General features: G+C 35.2%; 1 protein-coding gene across 3 annotated transcripts in view; it reads right to left on the reverse strand.

Annotated features, from left to right (window-relative positions):
- Positions 1–9189: 9189 nt before the first annotated feature.
- LOC127628214 (glutamate receptor 1-like) overlaps positions 9190–20192 on the reverse strand; it is a 119430-nt gene continuing 108427 nt past the window's right edge. For 2 of the 3 annotated variants that reach the window (XM_052104973.1, XM_052104975.1), the window contains exons 15-16: positions 17141–17275; positions 9190–13375 (exon numbers count right to left, since the gene is read on the reverse strand). In XM_052104973.1, coding sequence (XP_051960933.1) covers positions 13217–13375; positions 17141–17275 — 294 coding nt within the window. In that variant the 3' untranslated portion in view covers positions 9190–13216. Of the gene's footprint in view, positions 13376–17140; positions 17276–20192 lie in introns of those variants that run through there. The other variant, XR_007968619.1, reaches the window with a different exon arrangement.

The raw sequence follows: 20192 nt of genomic DNA on the forward strand, positions 1-20192 counted from the left end.
ACAGTGTCAATAGATATGTACCTGCTAAGCGCGTGCACGCGAAGGACACGGTCATGCACAAAGCAGGTATCTACTGCCACGCCCGAGGACAATGGCGCTCTCGATTGACTCAGCATGAGGAATAACAAATTAGCCGTTGTCAAGAGGGATAATGACCTTTCGTGTAACACAATAAGCAGAACTTAAAATGTCCTATTTAAACAAGGTTTTTATATTATGATTAACGCGGGGGAGGAAATAGTGAGTTTTGACACAAAAATATAATAATTCCGTGTTAGTTTCACGAGCTGCCTTTAATACAACATAATTCGAACAAGAAAGTTGCACTTTAGTTGCAATATCAACTAATATTGAAGGATAAGTATTAGTGACACATGATTTAGATGATTATTAGGCCTATAGGCTTATGTTAGATTTTATTTAATGGACATCATTTTGTCTTTAGTGTCAATGCTGTTACAATCAGCCTTCATTATTATTTAATCATTACTGCAATAACCTGGAGACACCCGATACTTTGGTTGTGTTGCTTGACATCACAAGATTCCCATAGAAAGCTGGAGAACCAGTTTGGCTTAACTGGCTTCAGGGATGAGCCAAGACTGGCTTAAGTTGGCTGAAATGTGCTGAGTAAAACACAATCTTAATTCTGATAAGTGGGCTGAAACTTTTATCTTCCTGCTTTTTGATGTTTTTTAACTGTGCTGTTCTTATACTTGATTCTATTATGACAAAAAATACTATATGTTTTGGCATATCCATGTCCAGTGTTGGGTAAGTTACTCAAAATAAGTAATCCACTGTAAATGACTAATGACAATTTTTTATATAGATTACTTAATTAAAAATTTAATCACATTACTTTTTTTTTATTTTTACATTACAATCTAAATGGTTTTCTGAATTTGCTTGATTCAAAATGTCTATATTTCCTAATCATTCATTGTTGCATACCCTAATGCTAACAGATGTACAATTCACATTTTACATTTACATTTATGCATTTGGCAGATGCTTTTATCCAAAGCGACTTACTTATTACAGGGACAATCCTCCCGTAGCAACCTGGAGTTAAGTGCCTTGCTTAGGACACAATGGTGGTGGCTGTGAGGATCGATCTTCTGATTACCAGTTTACCAGTACTGTGGTTTAGACCACTACACCACCACCACTCCATTTTAATATACATATTACTTTAGCGCAAGTAATGTATTTAAAAGTAATTACTTTAATTGCAAGTCAGTCACGAATCTGATGATAAGAATTTAAAATGTAATTTGTTACATAATTGTTTGACTAAAAGTAATTAGATTACAGTAACTAATTACTTTGTAAATGGATACACCCAACACTGTCCAGGCCTACACAAATCAATTTGAACAATTATTGGATCCCAATCATTGAAGTAAAAAGATTTATTGCTGTTTTTTGTTGAACTCGTGTGTGTCAAAATCAGTTTTTAAATAGAGCAGCTGGGGTCCTTGCAGACAGCCTAGAGACTAGTTACCAAGTCGCACAAAAGTCTCTTGACACTGGCTACATAACCTCATGTTCCACTGAATATCATTTGGTTAAACTGATTGTGCATGCTGTTTTGTCGAGTATAATGCTGTTATGAAATTTTAAATATTAAGATATTAAGTATGAAGTACATGTTTGGAAATAATTAAAGGAATATTCTGGGTTCGATACAAGTTAAGCTAAATCGACAGCATTTGTGGCATAGTGTTGATTACAACAAAAAAACTATTTGGGCTCATCCCTCCTTTTCTTTAAAAAAGCAAAAATCAGTTACAGTGTGGCACTTACAACAGTGGATGGAGCCAATTATTAAAGGCAGAATTGAGAAGCTTATAATTTTTTAAAAACACACATTCAATTCTCTGTTAAAACTTGAGTATTATTTGAACTGTAAAGTTGTTTCAATTGTTATTGTTACGGTCATTTTAGGGTTTTAGTGTTTCCAGTGTTTTGTCATCATGCCAACAAAGTTGTAAAATTGGATATAAATGGACATAAATTTAGACAGCAAGTGATTTCATCACACTAAAATCATGTAAACATGCATATTTTTTATGTCTTTTGGCCATACTTTTGAAACTGAGTATTTTAACATTTACAGATTGGCACCATTCACTTCCATTGTAAGTGCCTCACTATAAACCCAATTTATTTTTAAAGAATAGTAGGGACCAGTATTAATTTAATTTTGCTGTAATAAACATTATGCTACAAATCATCTTCTTCTTCTTCTTTTGTTTTTTATGGCGGTTGGCAAACCAACTTAACGGTGCATTACCGCCACCGACTGGGCTGGAGTGTGAATCAAGAGATATTGGAACTTAGCTAAAAAAAAAAAAAAATGTAAATCCTTTTGTCTAAGTCTATGTCTCTCAGATACTTAATAACAAAGTGATAAATGTTACTAGATGTTTTCCCTAATAAACCTTGCATTGTGAAATTATTCTGATTGATCATTCTGAGAGACTGAAAAAGCTGGTTTCTTTCTTGACTGTATTTTGTGCACTGAAATAAAATATGCTCCACAGTTTCTGAATGAGTACAATGTTGGCATTTCCCTGTTGGATGTTTCCCTATTAATTTCAATGAAGAATTGAGCCCTGTGTGTCCTATTCTTAACCGTGTAATTATACTTTCCTCTCTTCTACTCCTACACTCTATCCTTCCTATACCCACTTCTGGTTGTATATTATATAAATGTCTCCCTTTATCCTGATCCACCCAATACTCCTGCCATTTTGATCTTGCATATGCTTTAATTAATATTTTAGCTTCAGTTTTGCTATATGGAACTTGTAATATTCTATTATGTTTTAGTGTTTGTTTTGCAAGTTTATCAACCTCCTCATTCCCTTTCACTCCAACATGTGCAGGTACCCAAAGAAACCTAATTTTTAAATCCTTTACATTTAACTTATGTAAAACCATACATATTTTATGAATTATATCATTTCTTATAGATTTCCCAGATTTCATGCTTTCTAAAGCTGAATAACTATCAGATATAATCACGGAGTTATTTAAATCATTTCCCTCTACCCATTCCAGGGCCAACAAAATTGCAACCAGCTCTGTTGTGTATACTGATAAATCATCTGTTATTCTTTCCTGACATATTACCCCATTCTTTGGAATATATACTGCTGACCCAGCATGTCCTGTCTTTGGATCCTTGGAACCATCTGTAAATATAAATGTATATTCAGAAAAATGCATATCCAGATAACAATTAACAATATCCTTCACTGCTACTTCCTTTGATTTATTTTTGATTTCCTTATGAATGCATAAATCTACATCTGGTATAGGGAAAAACCATGGAGGAATAGGAGGGACTGAAACCGTTGAACAGTACTGTAACTTATGTAACCCTATATTCTCAGCTTTCACATCACCAATCCACCCAAAACTTCTGTAATTGGACTTACTGTGTTCCCAGCAGTCTTTTAAGATAGCTTTAGCTGGGTGGCTATCAACTTGTCCCCTCACATTAACCCAGTATGCCAACATCAGTTGTATCCTTCTGATCCTCAAAGGCATCTCACCCATTTCCACTTGCATAGAAGACACTGGGGATGTTTTAAAAGATCCACTACATATCCTTAGAGCCTGAGCTTGCATGACATCCAATGCTTTGACATTAGACTCTGCTGATGACATATATACTATACACCCATAATCAAAGACAGACCTCATTAGTGCCCAATATATATTTTGTAATGATGCCCTGCTTGCTCCCCATGCTTGTCCTGATAGACATCGTAGGATATTAACAATCTTTTTACATTTATTAACCATTTTTTCCAAATGAATCTTCCATGTCAACTTTTCATCAAACCATATCCCAAGAAATCTAATAACTTTCACTTGCTCAAGAGGCTGAGTGTCCCAGGTGAAAAAGACGTACAATTAAGTGTATTAAAAATGTACTTAAATATGTTTTTAGTACAATACAAATATAATGTAATGCATTTTTAATACACTTAATTGTACGTCTTTTTCACCTGGGGTACAATTTTAAGGATACAGGTGTGATCTTATGCTTTTTTGAAAAACATATGACTTGTGTTTTAGACACTGATAATCTAAATCCCCATTTATTTGTCCATTTTTCCACTTCCTTAATTGCATCTTGCATTTTTGATTTAACATACAATTCATTACGACCTCTAAACCATAATGCTCCATCATCAGCATACAAGGATTTCCCAATTTTCTGGTCAATATTTGAGAATATATCATTAATCATAATATTGAATAATAATGGGCTACATACACTACCTTGTGGAGTTTATGCCACAAATGCTGTCAATTGAGATTAGCTTGTAATGAACCAGGAATATTCCTTTAAGAGGCACAGAAGATTTCCTGACCGTTCACACTTTATAAAGAAAGGAATGGGCAAAAAAAAACTGAAAGAGGATGCTGGGTTAAAACCCAACCAGGTGCAACATTCCAAGTAAGGACCTAATGTAGGCCTACTATTAGAGGACAATTCAATAAGTGTCCAGTTGATGTCACTGCAGACCAATAGACAGAACAACATTACCCCAGATTCAACTCTTATCTTTAACTAGTATGTTGTAAAAAAAAAAATAATCATTTAAACTCAAACCTGGTGACAAAGTTTGGCTTTATGTTGAGATGTACTCTTCTAGCTAAACCAATTTTGAAGGGGACACAGGGTGGAATTGGAGTTTTGTTGCATCTTGCTAAACACCCACTCCACCAAAACAGATTCTCCAAGATGACTGCATGGATAAAAGAAGGAGTGAAAAGACATTTTCATTTCATTAGAATGCAGACAGTGGTTAGAGAGGGTCAACTAACCACAGTTTTTGCTGTTAAAGATAAAAGGCCAGGACAGTTCTCTCTCCTCGTTCATTTTGCCCAAATAGTTGGCTGAGCTTATAAGGCATTTTATTTAATCAACAACTGCAACAAACCTTTCTGATTTAGAGTTGTATAGGTTTGTCCAAAAACCCAACACAGCTTCATCATTATGAATTCATGCCCCAGAAAGAAGAAAATGTCAGATGTCAACTAAAACAGGACACACAGATAGATAAAGGAAGAATATGTCAGTCATAGTAATACACTGCTTCAGTTTGTCTTTGCATGGCCTATTTTCAAGATGCCTTTTATTCAGTGTGAGTGTCGCACTAATTACCATGATCATTCAAAATTGAGCCCTACTCTTGCCTCCCACACAAGCTCTGAAAAACAGTTCATACAGCTACACTTTTATGTAGGGGACAGTTAAGTAAACATAATTTTAATAACCAAACTGCACTGGCAAAAGGTATTAGTAACGGGTCAAATGTCAATTAACATGAATTAAAATCATTAATGACACAGGCACTATCCAAATTATGGTCATTTAGATGTTCATTGGCCAGTTGCATAAAACTGTTTTAGTCTTACTAGTTAGTCGTCTAAACTGTTGGTCTTAATTCTTTCAGTCAGTTGCATATAAACTTTGATCAGCCTAATTTAAGAAGTAGACCCCTGGGGAGCCTGGGTAGCTCAGCAATTATTGATGCTGACTACCACCCCTGGAGTCACGAGTTCGAATCCAGGGTTTGCTGAGTGACTCCAGCCAGGCAAACTGGCCCGGTTCCTAGGGAGGGTAGAGTCACATGGTGTAACCTCCTTGTGGTCAGGATTAGTGGTTCTCAATCTCAATGGGGTGTGTGGTAAGTTGTGTGAATCACGGAGAGTAGCATGATTCTCTACATGCTGTGAGTCTCCACAGTGTCATGCACAACAAGCCACATAATAAGATGTGTGGATTGACTGTCTCAGAAGTGAAGGCAATGTGTTTTTTAATATTTGGGTTAAATTACTAAATTTGTTCATTAGAATCAATTTTGAAGCACTGTAGTCCTCTAATTAGCAAATATTTTCAGTGAAAGAAATTGTATTGAGCGTCCACTGTCGGCCATTTTTTTAAAGCTGTTCAGAGTCTTACATTTCTCACAATGCAATGCAAATTAGACTGTCTTACTAAAGACAACTGTGAGCTTATTTATGCAACAGGCTTTCTATGGCATCTTTAGCTAGTCAAACTAATTGTTAGATGCAGTCTTAAGTTAATGGTTATGTTTATGCAACTGGCCCCAGGAGCTATGATGTCTGTATGCGATTATTATACTTGTACAAAACTGCTCTATTACCATTTGCCTGTGTGCTGGTGAGTTGCATGCTCTTATGTTAGATGTTTTAATTAAGCCTTTTATCTTCAAATGCACTGCATCCTTCCTGAATGATCATTATTAAACATGCTGAGGTTGGAGACCCTGATATAAGTGTGCACGTTTTTTAAATTCCACTTAGCTTCCTATAACTAATTTACATTTAAGGAGCTCTACCAGCTTGAATGTGAATGAAATGAAAAACAGCTTATGGACAGCGTCTTCGCTGTAGTTGTAGTTGGCATTAAGGCATGGAATCAATAGAGAAAATGACAAAATTAGGCTTGAGTGTTTGCTTACAGAATAATGAAGAACCTAGTGAGATGTCAGCCTGTCTTAAAAACAGCTTCGACTTTGTTGTCCTAGGGTGCGTTTCCCGTACAATGACGTAACTCATCTCCCAGTCTCCCAAGGGGATTATGGGATTTAAGTGTCCAGTCGATCCGCACTTCAGAATCTTATGGAAATCATAGGCCATACGGGTATTTCCCACTTACAATTTTATGTATTCGGAGGATTCGGACATACTACTCCATTGGCATACAATTTAGTTGGTAATTATGGCTATTTGGATGCAGCACAAATCTAAATCCTTGCAGACATGTCCAAGACTTTTGTTTTGTAAGTCAGAGATAAAAGGTTTAACTCAATTTGGGTCTTAAATTTGGGCACCTATAAAGCTTTATGAAAAATCCAGGTAAAAGAGGATTAAATTTGGGATTTACAATTGTATTGCATCACAACAATACTTTTCAGCTTAAGGCAGAGCATTTTCATGCTCTCAGAGATCAGTGCAAACCTTCTAGCAAACAATTAGCCGACTCCAGATAGTGCTGCATTTCTGAACACTTTGCAAACACATGAAAGCCTCTGGCACTTTCTGTGATAGACTTGAGCACAAGCTATTTCTTCACTCTGGAAGTGAGTGACTGAAAGGACAGGCCTTTAGGGGAAATAAGAGGAGAACAAATGTGGCATTTATCAAGATCGATACCGTGCTCTGAAAGCCAATAGGAAGAGCTAACACAGTTCAGAGGGTCCAGGAATTAGTTGTTTTACATTAGTGCAGCTCAGTCATAGGCATAAATTCATCTGTTCTACAGTGACGTTGAGCAGGAAAACAGAGGGAAATAACACAATGTAAATGACGTAAGAGATTTGCATAACAATGATCACTGGTACAATCTAGTCTTAAAGGAATAATTCACCCAAAAAGAAAAGGTCTGTCATCATTTACTCACCCTCCTGTTGGTCCAGATCCATATGACTGTCTTCCTTCTGTGGAACCCAAATGGGAGATGTTAGCCAGAATGTCCACGCTGTCCTTTTCCACACAATGAATTGGAATGGATGCTGTTGAAATCCAAAAATGACATAAAACACCATAAAATAATCATAACAGTAGATGATACGACTTGTGTATTTTATTTAGTCTTTTGGACAAACAGACCGAAATTTAAGTGAAAATGAAAATCTTGCCCTCCTAAATAACACTCAAATCTCATTTGAACCTCTGCATACCGTATTCAAAAATAGCATGTTGCAATCAGTTATGAGACATATCAGAACCATCACTTACATAAAACGGGGTGCAATGTATCTTGAAATGAAGTTGCAAACCTAGGTTTGGGAGGAGCTTGCTCATCTAGGCCTGCCAATCATTTCCCAATGATATATAACTGCTGCTTCCCCCAATCTGGTGACGATTCTTCCAGAGTCCCATCGCCTCCCATCTCCAAATGTTTATTTCATTATAGCTATACCAATTATTACTTAAAAAAGTTATTTTCTATTCCTGGCTCTAGTCAGATTGTCGAGGGGGCCCCAGACCTGTGCTCGATCCCCTCCGTCATGGACAGCACACCACACCACATCCGTTTACACTAAAGCATTCCAGGAGTATATAAACCAGTGAACTCGTGAAATGCCTTATTTGAATAAACACAAACACAAATTAGATTTGAGAGCTGTGGTGGAGGGGAAGATTTTCAGTAAATAATTACTTAAATTCGGTCTGTTTGTCACACAAAGCTATTGTATAGCTTCAGAAGACTTGCAATCACATGGGTTTGGAATGTCATAAGGGCAAGTAAACGATGACAGAACTTTAATTTTTGGGTGAAAAGCATATAAACATCCACATTTAAAGGATCTGTTCACCCAAAAATGATAATACTCTTATGATTTACTCAACCTTATTTTGTCTTAAACTCACATTACTTTCTTTCTTCCATGGAACACTATCTCAGCTCTGAAGATATGATGTCTGTTTGTGCATATAATGCAAGTAAATAGTGACCAAATTTTCAAACTCCAAAAAGCACATAAAGGCAGCATAAACTAATTTATAAGATTCCAGTGGTTTAACCCATGTCTTCTGAAGAAATCCAATTAGATTTTGGTGAAAAAAGACCAAAATATTACTTTTTTGAGTGTATAAATTACACTTCCTAGTGCTTGACACACGTGCAGAGCGCTATATGGTGCTAGGAAGTGTAATTGAGCTTAATGATTATGCCTAGAGACTGGAATGGCAAGATGTACAGTCAAACATTTGTTACAATGAGTCTGTTTTCACTCAAAGCCAATAACACTCACTCAAACCACTCAATTTGATCGCTACAGAACACATGGATTAAACCACTGAAGTCTGATTAATTATCCTTATGCTGCATTTATGTCCTTTTTGGAGCTTGAATTTTAATCACCATTCACTTGCATTGTATGGACAAACAAACATCATATCTCCATTAAAATAGCTTAGTTTGTGTTCTCAGTCTCACTCACGGAAGAAAAAAAGTTGTACGAGTTTGAGACGACATGAGGGTTATAATTATACATTTTGGGTGAAGTACTCCTTTAAGAGGAGAGGGAAACAGAGAAGAGAGAGAGAGAGAGAGAGAGAGAGAGAGAGAGAGAGAGAGAATTAGGGTTAGGGTTTGAAATAGAACTTGACAGAAAGCGAAAACCCAGTAAGAAAAGTTTATTTCTGAATACTCCTTGTCAACACATTGGTTTCTTGCTGTTACATCTTGCTGCTGTTTTCTAAAATGTATTATGTGAGGTGAATGTGAAGAGCACTTTCTAAAGGAAATCTAAATATAGAAGTGTCAACCCCAAGAAAAAACATCTAAAATACAGAATTTCACTTTAAATACAAGACCAGAAATAAATCAAAATATAATAAACTAATTAAATAACCAATAGAATGCAAAACAAAGGCCACAAAGCACCATTTTGTCAGCACAAAAGTTCCACATCATGTTATGGTTAATTATCTTTCTCTTGCTATCTCTATTTTGTACAAATGTAATCAGCAATTGAAATGACAGAATCGCTGAAGCTCTCTCTCTCCATTGTGCTGTGGCAAAGTATTGAGGAAGGATACAAACTGAGAAATCCTCAGCATAGAGCCTGGGCAAATACTCACTGGTGAGAGAATGTTCTCCTGAATGGGTGAATTAAGATCTTGTGCTTTAACAGAGTATTTGCATTGCACTCTGTGCTCTTCGTTATCTGATGATCAGGTCCATTCAAGTTCTCAATAGCAAAGGTTGTCTGATTGTGTCACTGATTAATTTCACATCCAGTTCTGTGCTTGAATCAATGCATTCAGCAGAGAAACACAAGGCCAACATGGCACCTCAAAATAAAAAAAAGTGACAAGTCTCAGCTTAAGATGCAATACTTTTAAACAGAATCCTAAAGCATCATTGTTTGTTAATGACATCATATGTTGCCCGTGTATGTATCCAAAAGTGTGTCCATTTTATTGGAGCATAAAGCAATTACTGCAGCAACAGACAAACAAATACTTTAATCTGGCTATTGCCGCTGTGCTTTGTTCCTCTCAAATGTACTTTTAGAGTCAGGCTATTAAATCACCCTTTAAATCTCATAGCATGAGCAATTTATGTTTTTGTCCCTGTGTCAGCTATTAGGCAGATTTCCATAAAAGACTTTACATAGAATTGGTGTTTACACTAACAATATCTTAACGGTTTTATTACAGTGACAATATTGCCAACAGAATATCTAAGTGTTGTAAATGGTTTGAGAGGTCTCCAGGGTACTCCCTGTAAAATCTGTTTGTTATTTCACATCTGTGTGCTCAGACCTCATTAGCAGTTCATTGTGGGAACAATGTACTACACATATCATCAGCTACTTAAATAGAAAGCGTACAATGTAAAGCAGAGGTTCTTAACTGGTTGTGCTTTAGGACCCAGATTTTACAATGGTGACCCATTCAAGTACAAAAATTGTTTATTGTACAAAGGTAATAAAAATTGAGTGAATTCTGTGAAATGAAATTAAAATTAAATGTATAAATATTACCACAAGGCCAACAATATACTAACTTATCAGGGTTGGGTGTAATCTGATTACAAAGTAATTACTGTAATCAAGTTACTTTTAAAGTAAAAAGTAGTGTAAAAAATTACATTTTAAGTTCTAGTAATCAGATTACAGTTACTAACTTCAATTAATTGAATTACTTTTAAGTACATTAGTTAGGTTGCACATTTCTAAAACAGTTATTTATGTAGAATTTTAAGCACGACATGTACATATGTACGTCAGTTTGCATTTCTGAAATAGCTGAAGGGCATATACCCCCTCATAAGTAACTGTAAGGTAGAAACATATGGTACTGAGTGTGACTTGTATACCACAGTGAACAAGGAGGAAATAAAGATATTATTATGAATTTGTTTAGCAAAAAAACTAAAACATTTTTGTAAAAAGTAATTTAGAAGTAACGGAAAAAGTCATATAATTTGTAATGTACCGGTAATTCTTTTTCAGTGAAGTAATCAGAATACAATTGTTATAGAAGTAATAAGTAATTTGAAGTGGATTACTTTTTTGAGTAACTTACCCAGCAATGAAAATTATTTATATGTATTTATAATATATGACATCACCCCTGGAGTCGCAAGTTCGAATCCAGGGCATGCTGAGTGATTCCAGCCAGGTCTCCTAAGCAACCAAATTGGCCTGGTTACTAGGGAGTGTAGAGTCACATGGGGTAACCTCCTCGTGGTTGCTCTAATGTGGTTTGTTCTCGGTGGGGCGCATGGTGAGTTGTGCGTGGATGCCGCGGAGAATAGCGTGAAGCCTCCACACGCTATGTCTCCACGGTAACATGCTCAACAAGCCATGTGATAAGATGCACAGATTGACGGTCTCAGAGGCAAAGGCAACTGAGATTCTTCCTCCGCCACCCAGATTGAGGAGAGTTACTATGCCACCACGAGGAGTTAGTGCACATTGGAAATTGGGCATTCTGAATTGGGGAGAAAAATGGGCGAAAAAACTAAACAAAACAAACAAACAAAAAAAACATTAGACCAAATATCAGTATTATCCATATTACCAAGAGACAGAATTTGCACCAAAATACTGTGGAGTTGATGCTGGGTTTTTGGTTTAGGACCCACCAGTTGAGAACTACTATGATTGGAAGTGGCAATAAAAACAACAATAATACAGTAAAAAAGCAACACAAAAAGAGGAATTGTGTATTTGTAATCTCCATCCCTTTTCTCTCCTCCTTGCTCTCACTTTTTTAAATCTCAGACTCTATCAGTGAGCATGGACCTCATGTGAGTGGTGAGTGATCCAAAGTGTTCATAAGTGAAGGGTAAGACTTTGGGCTACAGTAACTACGACAGGACTAGCAATCAGTCTCTCCCTCCATATAGAGAATTCTCTTTCCACAGAGGGGCTCGCCAATCAAATCAGTAGGAACGGAAGACACTTGTAGACTGTGCAATGGAGTAGACACACTGATGAAGCACACTTTCCCCCTTTTTTTTAAGAGAATATCAAACAGATGTTAATTGACTAATTTTACCTAAATATCTGTTATTACACTACAGTATCTTTGTAGCAAATTGGGGTAAAATATTCCTCACATACTGTAAAGTTTTGTCAGGTAACCTAAAAAATGGTTTTTATACAAGTCAAAAATGTTATTTATTATGACTGAATGTACCTGAATACATTAGGTTACACCAATTAAAGTAGGTAAGATTTAGGTGCAGTAGAAATAGTTCCTCAAAAGAAGTTCGAAAAAAAAATTGTCAAATAATCAAAAAAGTCATAATATACCTATCCTCACATTGTTCCAAACATGTATGACTTTTTTTCTTATGCGAAACACAAATGGAGAAATTTGAATGAATATTTCTTTCTGTCTGTTCAATACAACGGCAGTTGATTGGTACCAACTTTAAAGCTTAGAAAAGTGTCTTGAAAGTAAAATTCATATTTCAAGTCTTCTGAAGGCATACGATAGGTTTTGGTAAGAAACAATCTGAAATGTATATCATGCTTTATTGAAAATCTTGACATCAGTTGAGTGTTCATGAGTGTTGTTTTTAGTCATTGTATTGAAGATGAACCAGAATATTCATAAAAATGTATCCTTTTGTGTTCCACATCAGAAAGTCATATGGGGTTTGGACCAACATGAGGGTGAGTAAATTATGACACAATTCTAATTTTTGGGTTAACTATCCCTTTGCCCGTATACATTTTTTACAGTGTAGAGAGAACAAAGATATGTCATGAGGCAGGCAACAAAGACAATGCAAAGTGCATCATGATTGAATGTGATACAATGTTGGGGAAAAAACATAATAAAGAAAGAGTGTAGTTCAATTGTCACTAATTTGTGAAAGTGAGGAAAAGCTTTCTCAGATTTCTCAAGTACACAAAAATGATGCTTCATACAAAACATTTACACATGGTCTCCTTATTGCACTGGAGCAGAAAAAAACATCATATTATTAGAAAAGTAATTTTCCTCCATCATTATCTAATTTCTTGTGGAGTTCAGAGTGTGTTGTCAGTGAATCTATTTGGCAGTTCTTCAGTTGCCAGTGAGCTGTATGCTGCAGTGCTCTCTCACTTTCTCTCCCACTCCCTCTATTGTTTGTTTTTAGCCCTCGTGTCTTCTGATGTCCCATGATCTTGGAGATGATGTTTGCTGTTTACATCCCTGTGTTGCTGAGGCCAATGGCAGCAGCCTGGCTCATACATGGCAGAGTTTGTGCCACTTTGGGGAAGTCATGGGCTATCACACGACCGTTCTCTCCTCCACTGCCCATCCTGGTCAGTGTGGAGCTCAACATGGCTGCGTCAATGATTTGCTAAGAGAAATGAAAGCACAAAGAAGCTGGTCAGAGACAACTGCAAAAAGACATTGCAACACAAACTGGCATGTTGTTGGGAAGACTGGGAATATATAAAAGGTATAGTTCACCCAAAAATGAAAATGATCTTATAATTAACTGACCCTCATGCCAACTCAAACTATGACTTTCTTTCTTCTGCAGAATAGAAGAGTTCCTTTTTAAAGGATGAGGTGTTTTTGTCCAAATGATATCAATGAGGTCCAACATTTTCAAATTCCAAAAATTTCTCCATGTAATTTTGCCAAACAGGATGTAATTTAAGTGGGACATATAACATCAATATATAATAAATCAAGAGGAGTATTGAGACTTAACAAGCTTTACTTTTTGAATTTCCCTCAAAATGTTTAGTCACGGTCTCAAGTGATCCCACATATGTCTAGGTTAATGTCTTAATTGGACTGTACAAAACCATATTTTTTTTTATCCAGTGTATTTAATTGCATTTATGCATATCAGGACATCAGCACTTCTGTAGATTTTATGTCTCCAAATAAGATGTTTATTGAATCAAGCCCAGTTTTTTTTCTTGTGTGTGTTTTGTATAAGAAGTAACAACGATTTGGCTAAATGTGTTATCAACATGCATATTTATTTATTTTTTTTATAACAAATGAGAGCAATTTATATGATGTAACCTTGTATGTTTGCAAGTGTTTGATATCATGTAAAGATATGCAAAAAATGCCTACTCCCTGAAAGATATTAATGAAATAAGTGTCCTGAGATATTTCACCGGTCTCTGTGACAGCTCAAGACTAAACAGGAAACAAAAATGTGTCCATGATCCACCTTTCTACCTGTCAACCATTTTGCCCGTTTTTCATAGTATTGTATTTGCAGTGAATTATTGAGGCATAATGCATTTTTATGCCATGTTGTTCATAACAGTTGTCAGTTGAGGGCACTATTGTGCAGCTGTTGTTTTTAACAACCATTTCTGCTCTCAGTAAAGCTAATTTTGGTATCTTTGTAGTTCAGGGTTTTGGAAAGAGGGGGCATGGCTAATTCAATGGTCACAGTCTCATGGAATTAGAATGATTAAAATCGCTTACAGCACCTTTAATGTCTCAAATGCATTTACATTGCATGTGTGTACCTTTGTATTTTGTGCCATGCCATGCCATTTCATATTTAAATATTTTAAAATATCTAAAAATCCTTAAAACAAAATACATTTACCCGTGAAGCAGCATATAAGATATTTAGATGTGCTTTCTGAGACTATAGCTTGAATATGAGTTATTTATTTCTTTACTGCACTGGCAGAATTATGAACAAGTGATAAAATACACATATAAATACACTAAATTTATATTTAAGATACATTTTCTTAAAGCAAGTCTAAATATCTTATATGTTGCTTCTCAAGTAATCTCAATCTTATTTTAAGGATTTTTAGATCATTTAAATGGAAAAAAATGAAAATAAATACAAAAACTCTTGATAACAATAATATATATATATTATTTTTTTTGCAGTGCATTTTCTTTACTGAATTAATCTTCATAAAAATTCAAGTATTTTCACCCTTGTAATTCAGTGAATATAATTTAGAGGTATTTTTAAAAGATGATTTTGTCTGCATTATTGTTAGTCAGCATGTTTAATATAACTTTTTAATTTGAGGCACAAGCTGAATAGTCAGTTAAGAGGTAATCATAATCGTTGCAATAATCGCCTGAATAGTCAAATAATTGTTTTAATAATCGCTATTAGTCGATTATCAAAATAATCATTAGTTGCAGACCTAATAGCAAGCATGTTGACACACAATATTAAATAAGTTATTAAACGGCATATTTTAGGATTTTCAGCTAAATTTAAACAGTAAAACAATTATGAAATACAAAACAGTTCACAAAAACTGCAGAAATGTAAAAGGTAACGTACAAAAATAGCAAAAATTGGAATAAATCATATTAATTTATAAAAATCAATACAACTTGTCTGACCTGACAATGTCCTGAGAACAGTTCAACCTTTTAGTTCTTTTAATCTACCTTAATTATAGTTTTCCCTTGCATATATCACTGTGGTTTTATTGTGACATTGTTTTTGTTCTTGTTTACCAAATAGCTATATCAAAAATATAATGATCCTGGAATAGTTTGGAGGCCAGAATGCACAAAATATTTTTTTAATTAAGAGGGTTTGAACTAGATGTTTGAAGTTAACATACAAACCCAATGCTAGAATTATTATTATAATTTTTTTATAATTGCACATTTGACTCACAACCTTTGTAACAGTAAAACAGTAAAACTGTTACTGAGAAATACATCTTGTGAGAATTTCCCAATTGTGACAACTAGCCCCAGTCTCCCCTATACAGTGCACATACAGTCTTGATGATGGCTAACTGTACTAAGAAATGACCTCAAGTGTGTAAGTCACAGAAACATTTAATTTGTTCTGAGGATTTGCTCCAGTCAGTGCGGCATCGTTTTATGATAAGAAATTGTGAAAAATAACAGGCATCAAATGCAGCAATGCTGAGACCAGCACACTAACTTGAAACCCACTCTCTCATGCTGCAGTTTTACATAATGGAACCCTGTAGGCTTGAAACTGGAGCTAATGATGTGGATGTTGGCTTGTACATCCTTTACGAATAAATGATTTTAATCCAGATCACTTCAGTGGATTGCCAGGGATTACGTTGCTTGGATTGATGCAGACTAATTGGCCTGATAGCAACAACAATTTGTCAGTGTGATATTCTAAATGTGGCTCTTATTGTAAGGTCTTAACACTTGGGGTAACACTTGAATTAGAGAGCATATCACATAGCATAAGAAAAATATCATACACTACATATGTATGGTAAATAATAAAGTGTTAAATTAAAGGGACAGTTCACCCCCAACATTTTTAATTTTGTCATCATTTACTTACCCTCATGCCCCTAATCAGGCTAATCAAGCCTCAGAGAGAGATAAAGGCTGACTGGAGACTGCAATGGGACAGAGAAAGAGATTTACGGGTAGCTGTCCGACACAGTTTTTTGGTTGAGTTTCATATTAAAATATTATTTATATTGTCAATCCGGTTCTCACCTCCTCCTTTCCCATTAATCCCTTTACAAAACCAATGACAAAGGAGGTTTTAGACAGAATGTTGGCTTCAGTAATAGAAAAAGATGCGAAGAAATGAATGATGACAAACTTCTCATATTTTGGTGAACTGTCCCTTTAAAGACCAGAATGACCTGTGAGTGTTGTTCCTGGATGTTAAGTATATTTAGCCAACACCATAGGTTTCATAAACCATGTCTTTAAAATTTTGAAGATTTCCCTTTGAAGGGCCTGGAATGTATATTATGAGTTACCACATGACTTTGCAGGTAATTAAATCTATATAAGTCACTGTATTCTTCTTAATTTTGTAAGCATTAGTGAGCACCGTGCTCCAGGATTAGAGAGAAGCACATTGGGAGCTATTATGTTTACAACCAGCCACTATAAACTCCAATACATTCCCCTGGCAAATCCCACAAAGGAAGTGGGGTCAGTATAAGATAGCAGATATAAAACATTATCAGTACCAAGTGCAAAGCCTATAATAAAATGTGGACAGATCTAAATATTGCACTATTCTGGATGCTTCAGGCTGCATATACATTTTGCTGGATGTTAAACCTGGTGTGTAAATCATTATAGTTCGGCTTTATCATGACAGCAGTTGAATGAGAGTTTTTTTTTTTTTTTTTTTACACACCTTCATCCTTCGAGACTCAATTCTGGATTTGTAACAGAACTCAACCAGGGCCACCAGCATGGCCAGCCCCAGCCCACCAATCAGAATGTAGAAAACTCCAGCCACATTACTGAGGCTCAGAGCACTGGTCTTATCCTGCTGGGCACAGAGACAGCAATCAGATACCGACACACACACACACACACACACACACACACACACACACACACACACACACACACACACACACACACACACACATATACACACACACTGGTCTACCTATCATTATGAGGACTTTCCATTGACATAATGATTTTTATGAACTATATATTCTATCCCCTAACCCTACCCCTAAACCTAACCCTCACGAAAACCTTTCCGCATTTTTACATTTTCAATAAAACATCGTTTAATATGTTTTTTAAGCTATTTAAATTATGGGGACACTAGAAATGTCATAATACCCTTGTAATTACCAGTTTGTAACCTTGTAATTACCTCGTAAACTACACACACACACACACACACACACACACACACACACACACACACACACACACACACACACACACACACACACACACACACACACATCTACAGGAAATCACAAAACATAAATTATCTCTTCTTAAGCTATTCATTAAAAACAACTAGCTATTTAATAAAAACACAACATGAAATTCACAGCTCTGAGACATCATATATACACATGTTAACAAAAATCAAGATACATTTTATCAACTTTATTTTTATATAATTATAACAATAGAATTATTTTATATAATAATATTAAATAAAAAATAGTCAATAAAAAGCTATTAATGTACTACTAAAACTGGCTAAATCATGCAGATTCATGCAAGAGTTGCAAGCTCGGGATAAATATTAGTAAATGTTTCATTAAAATCTGCTGGTTTCTGTTTAGTGGTTTAATGGTAAAGAGATAGTTCACTCAAAAAGGAAAATTCATCATTTACTCACCCTCAAGTTCTTGCAAACCTGTATTTTACATAATTTGTTCTATTTAACTAAATTAACTTTTTTCTGTGGAACATAAAAATAAAATGTAAGACAGAATATCAGGGACTGACAGCCTCAGTCACCATTCACTTTCATTATAAGTAAAAAAGGTGCAATGAAAGTGAATGGTGGTTGTCAGTCCATTCTGTATATTCTGCCTAACATCTCCTTTTGTGTTCCACAAAAGAAAGAAAGAAAAAAAAAAAACATACAGGTTTGGAACAACTTGAGGGTACTAAATGACAACTGAATTTTTATTTTTGGGCGAACTATCCCTTTAACACAGAATGAAAAAGCATTAATCAATTCAATACCTTTCACTTTTTCATTTAACAGTCTATATCAATCCTCTGATATAAAACAAATATATCTAGTCTTTATAATTTCAAGCCATGCAGTTATGATTCAAGTACTTTTTGCCTTGTTTATAAAACTTCTTTATTTCAATTTTAAGATTTATTGTCCAAAGGTCATGACAGAGAGCATTTGGTGTGTCTCTCTCTGTCTCTGGTGGCGGAGACATCACTTCAGGGGTAGTGGGAGTCAGTGACATGCATCTGTCTGGTGACCGCATTGAGGTCTCATCCATTGGCATGCACATTGTCTTTAGACAGAGACAAGACAGCATTAAAGGACTCTTAAGGGGAAAGCAATCCAGTTGGAAGGGGCATTTCAAGGCAACACTTTTCTCTCCAGACTGTCATTTACTCATGCTGCGATGGAAGGATGCCTTAAAGGGATAGTTCCCCCCAAAATTAAAATTCTCTCATCATTTACTCACCCTAATGCCATTCCAGATGTGTATGACTTTCTTTCTTCTGCAGTAGACATACAAAGTAAATCCTTTTTTTTTTTACTATAAATCTATAAAAAAAGATTTATGGTAAAAAAGGACTTATATATTGATCTGTTTCTCACCCACACCTATCATATCGCTTCTGAAGATAATGTTTAACCACTGGAGTCTTATGGATTACTTTTTGCTGCCTTTATGTGATTTTTGGAGCTTCAAAGTTCTGGTCACCATTCACTTGCATTGTAACGAACAACAGAGCGGAGATATTCTTCTAAAAATCTTTGTGTTCAGTAGAAGAAAGAAAGTCTGGGATGGCATGAGTATGAATATTCATGCTAGAACCTGCTTTGTTTAGCACTTATATCAACAACGCAAATTCTTGCATTCTTTTTAAGCTTTCAAGTGAGTCACTATTTATTGCCATTGTATTGAACGGACCGTGATATTGTTTAAAAATGTGTTTTCTGTTCTACATTCAAACAAAAGTCATATGGGTTTACAATGACATGAAAATAAAATCATTTTTGTTTGAAATATTATTTTAAAAGTTGTAAGTTTGACAAGTTTTATTTATTTATAATAATTTAGTCAAATTATATATGTATACAAATCAGCTTCAATTTCCAGTTAATGTGTATTGGTAAGTTCCACTTGTCTTTCTTTATTACTTCAAAGATTCACTTCTTAAATTAGCTTAATGTTATACTGAAGACATAATTTTAGATTTTTATATACTATTGTAATTTAGATTATCTTAATTTGACATTTTTGACTCTGTCGGCTGATATTACCTTGGCTCTTCTTTCTTGAGGTAACATATATGTTTATTCAGTAAATATCAATTAATGTTGGATGTGAAAGGCAGTACAAAATAAATGTGATCAACAAGATTGATTTCCTTAAAAAAAGTGTCTATTTACACCAAGTGTAAATAGCACTGGCCACACAGCATAGCTTTGTGCACCCTAAGAGTGTGGTTCTTGAGACATTTCATTTAAAATACAGTCTTAAAATATTATACTTGCCCTCAGCAGGTAAAGGTCTTTTTAATGACATTTCTTCAAACAACACTTAAATTTAGCCAAACAAACACATTATTTGAGCATTTTTTATTTCTTTGATCTGGGAAAATCAATGGCCGCAATAATCAAGGCAGAAGAAATTATATTATTTGGAAATGTGGCAAAGAACCAAGTGCCCATAGGCACTGAGTGAAGAAAAAATATCCGCATTGCCTATTTTTATAAATACACC

This window comes from Xyrauchen texanus, chromosome 34, assembly GCF_025860055.1.
Source record: "Xyrauchen texanus isolate HMW12.3.18 chromosome 34, RBS_HiC_50CHRs, whole genome shotgun sequence".
Lineage (NCBI taxonomy): Eukaryota > Metazoa > Chordata > Actinopteri > Cypriniformes > Catostomidae > Xyrauchen > Xyrauchen texanus.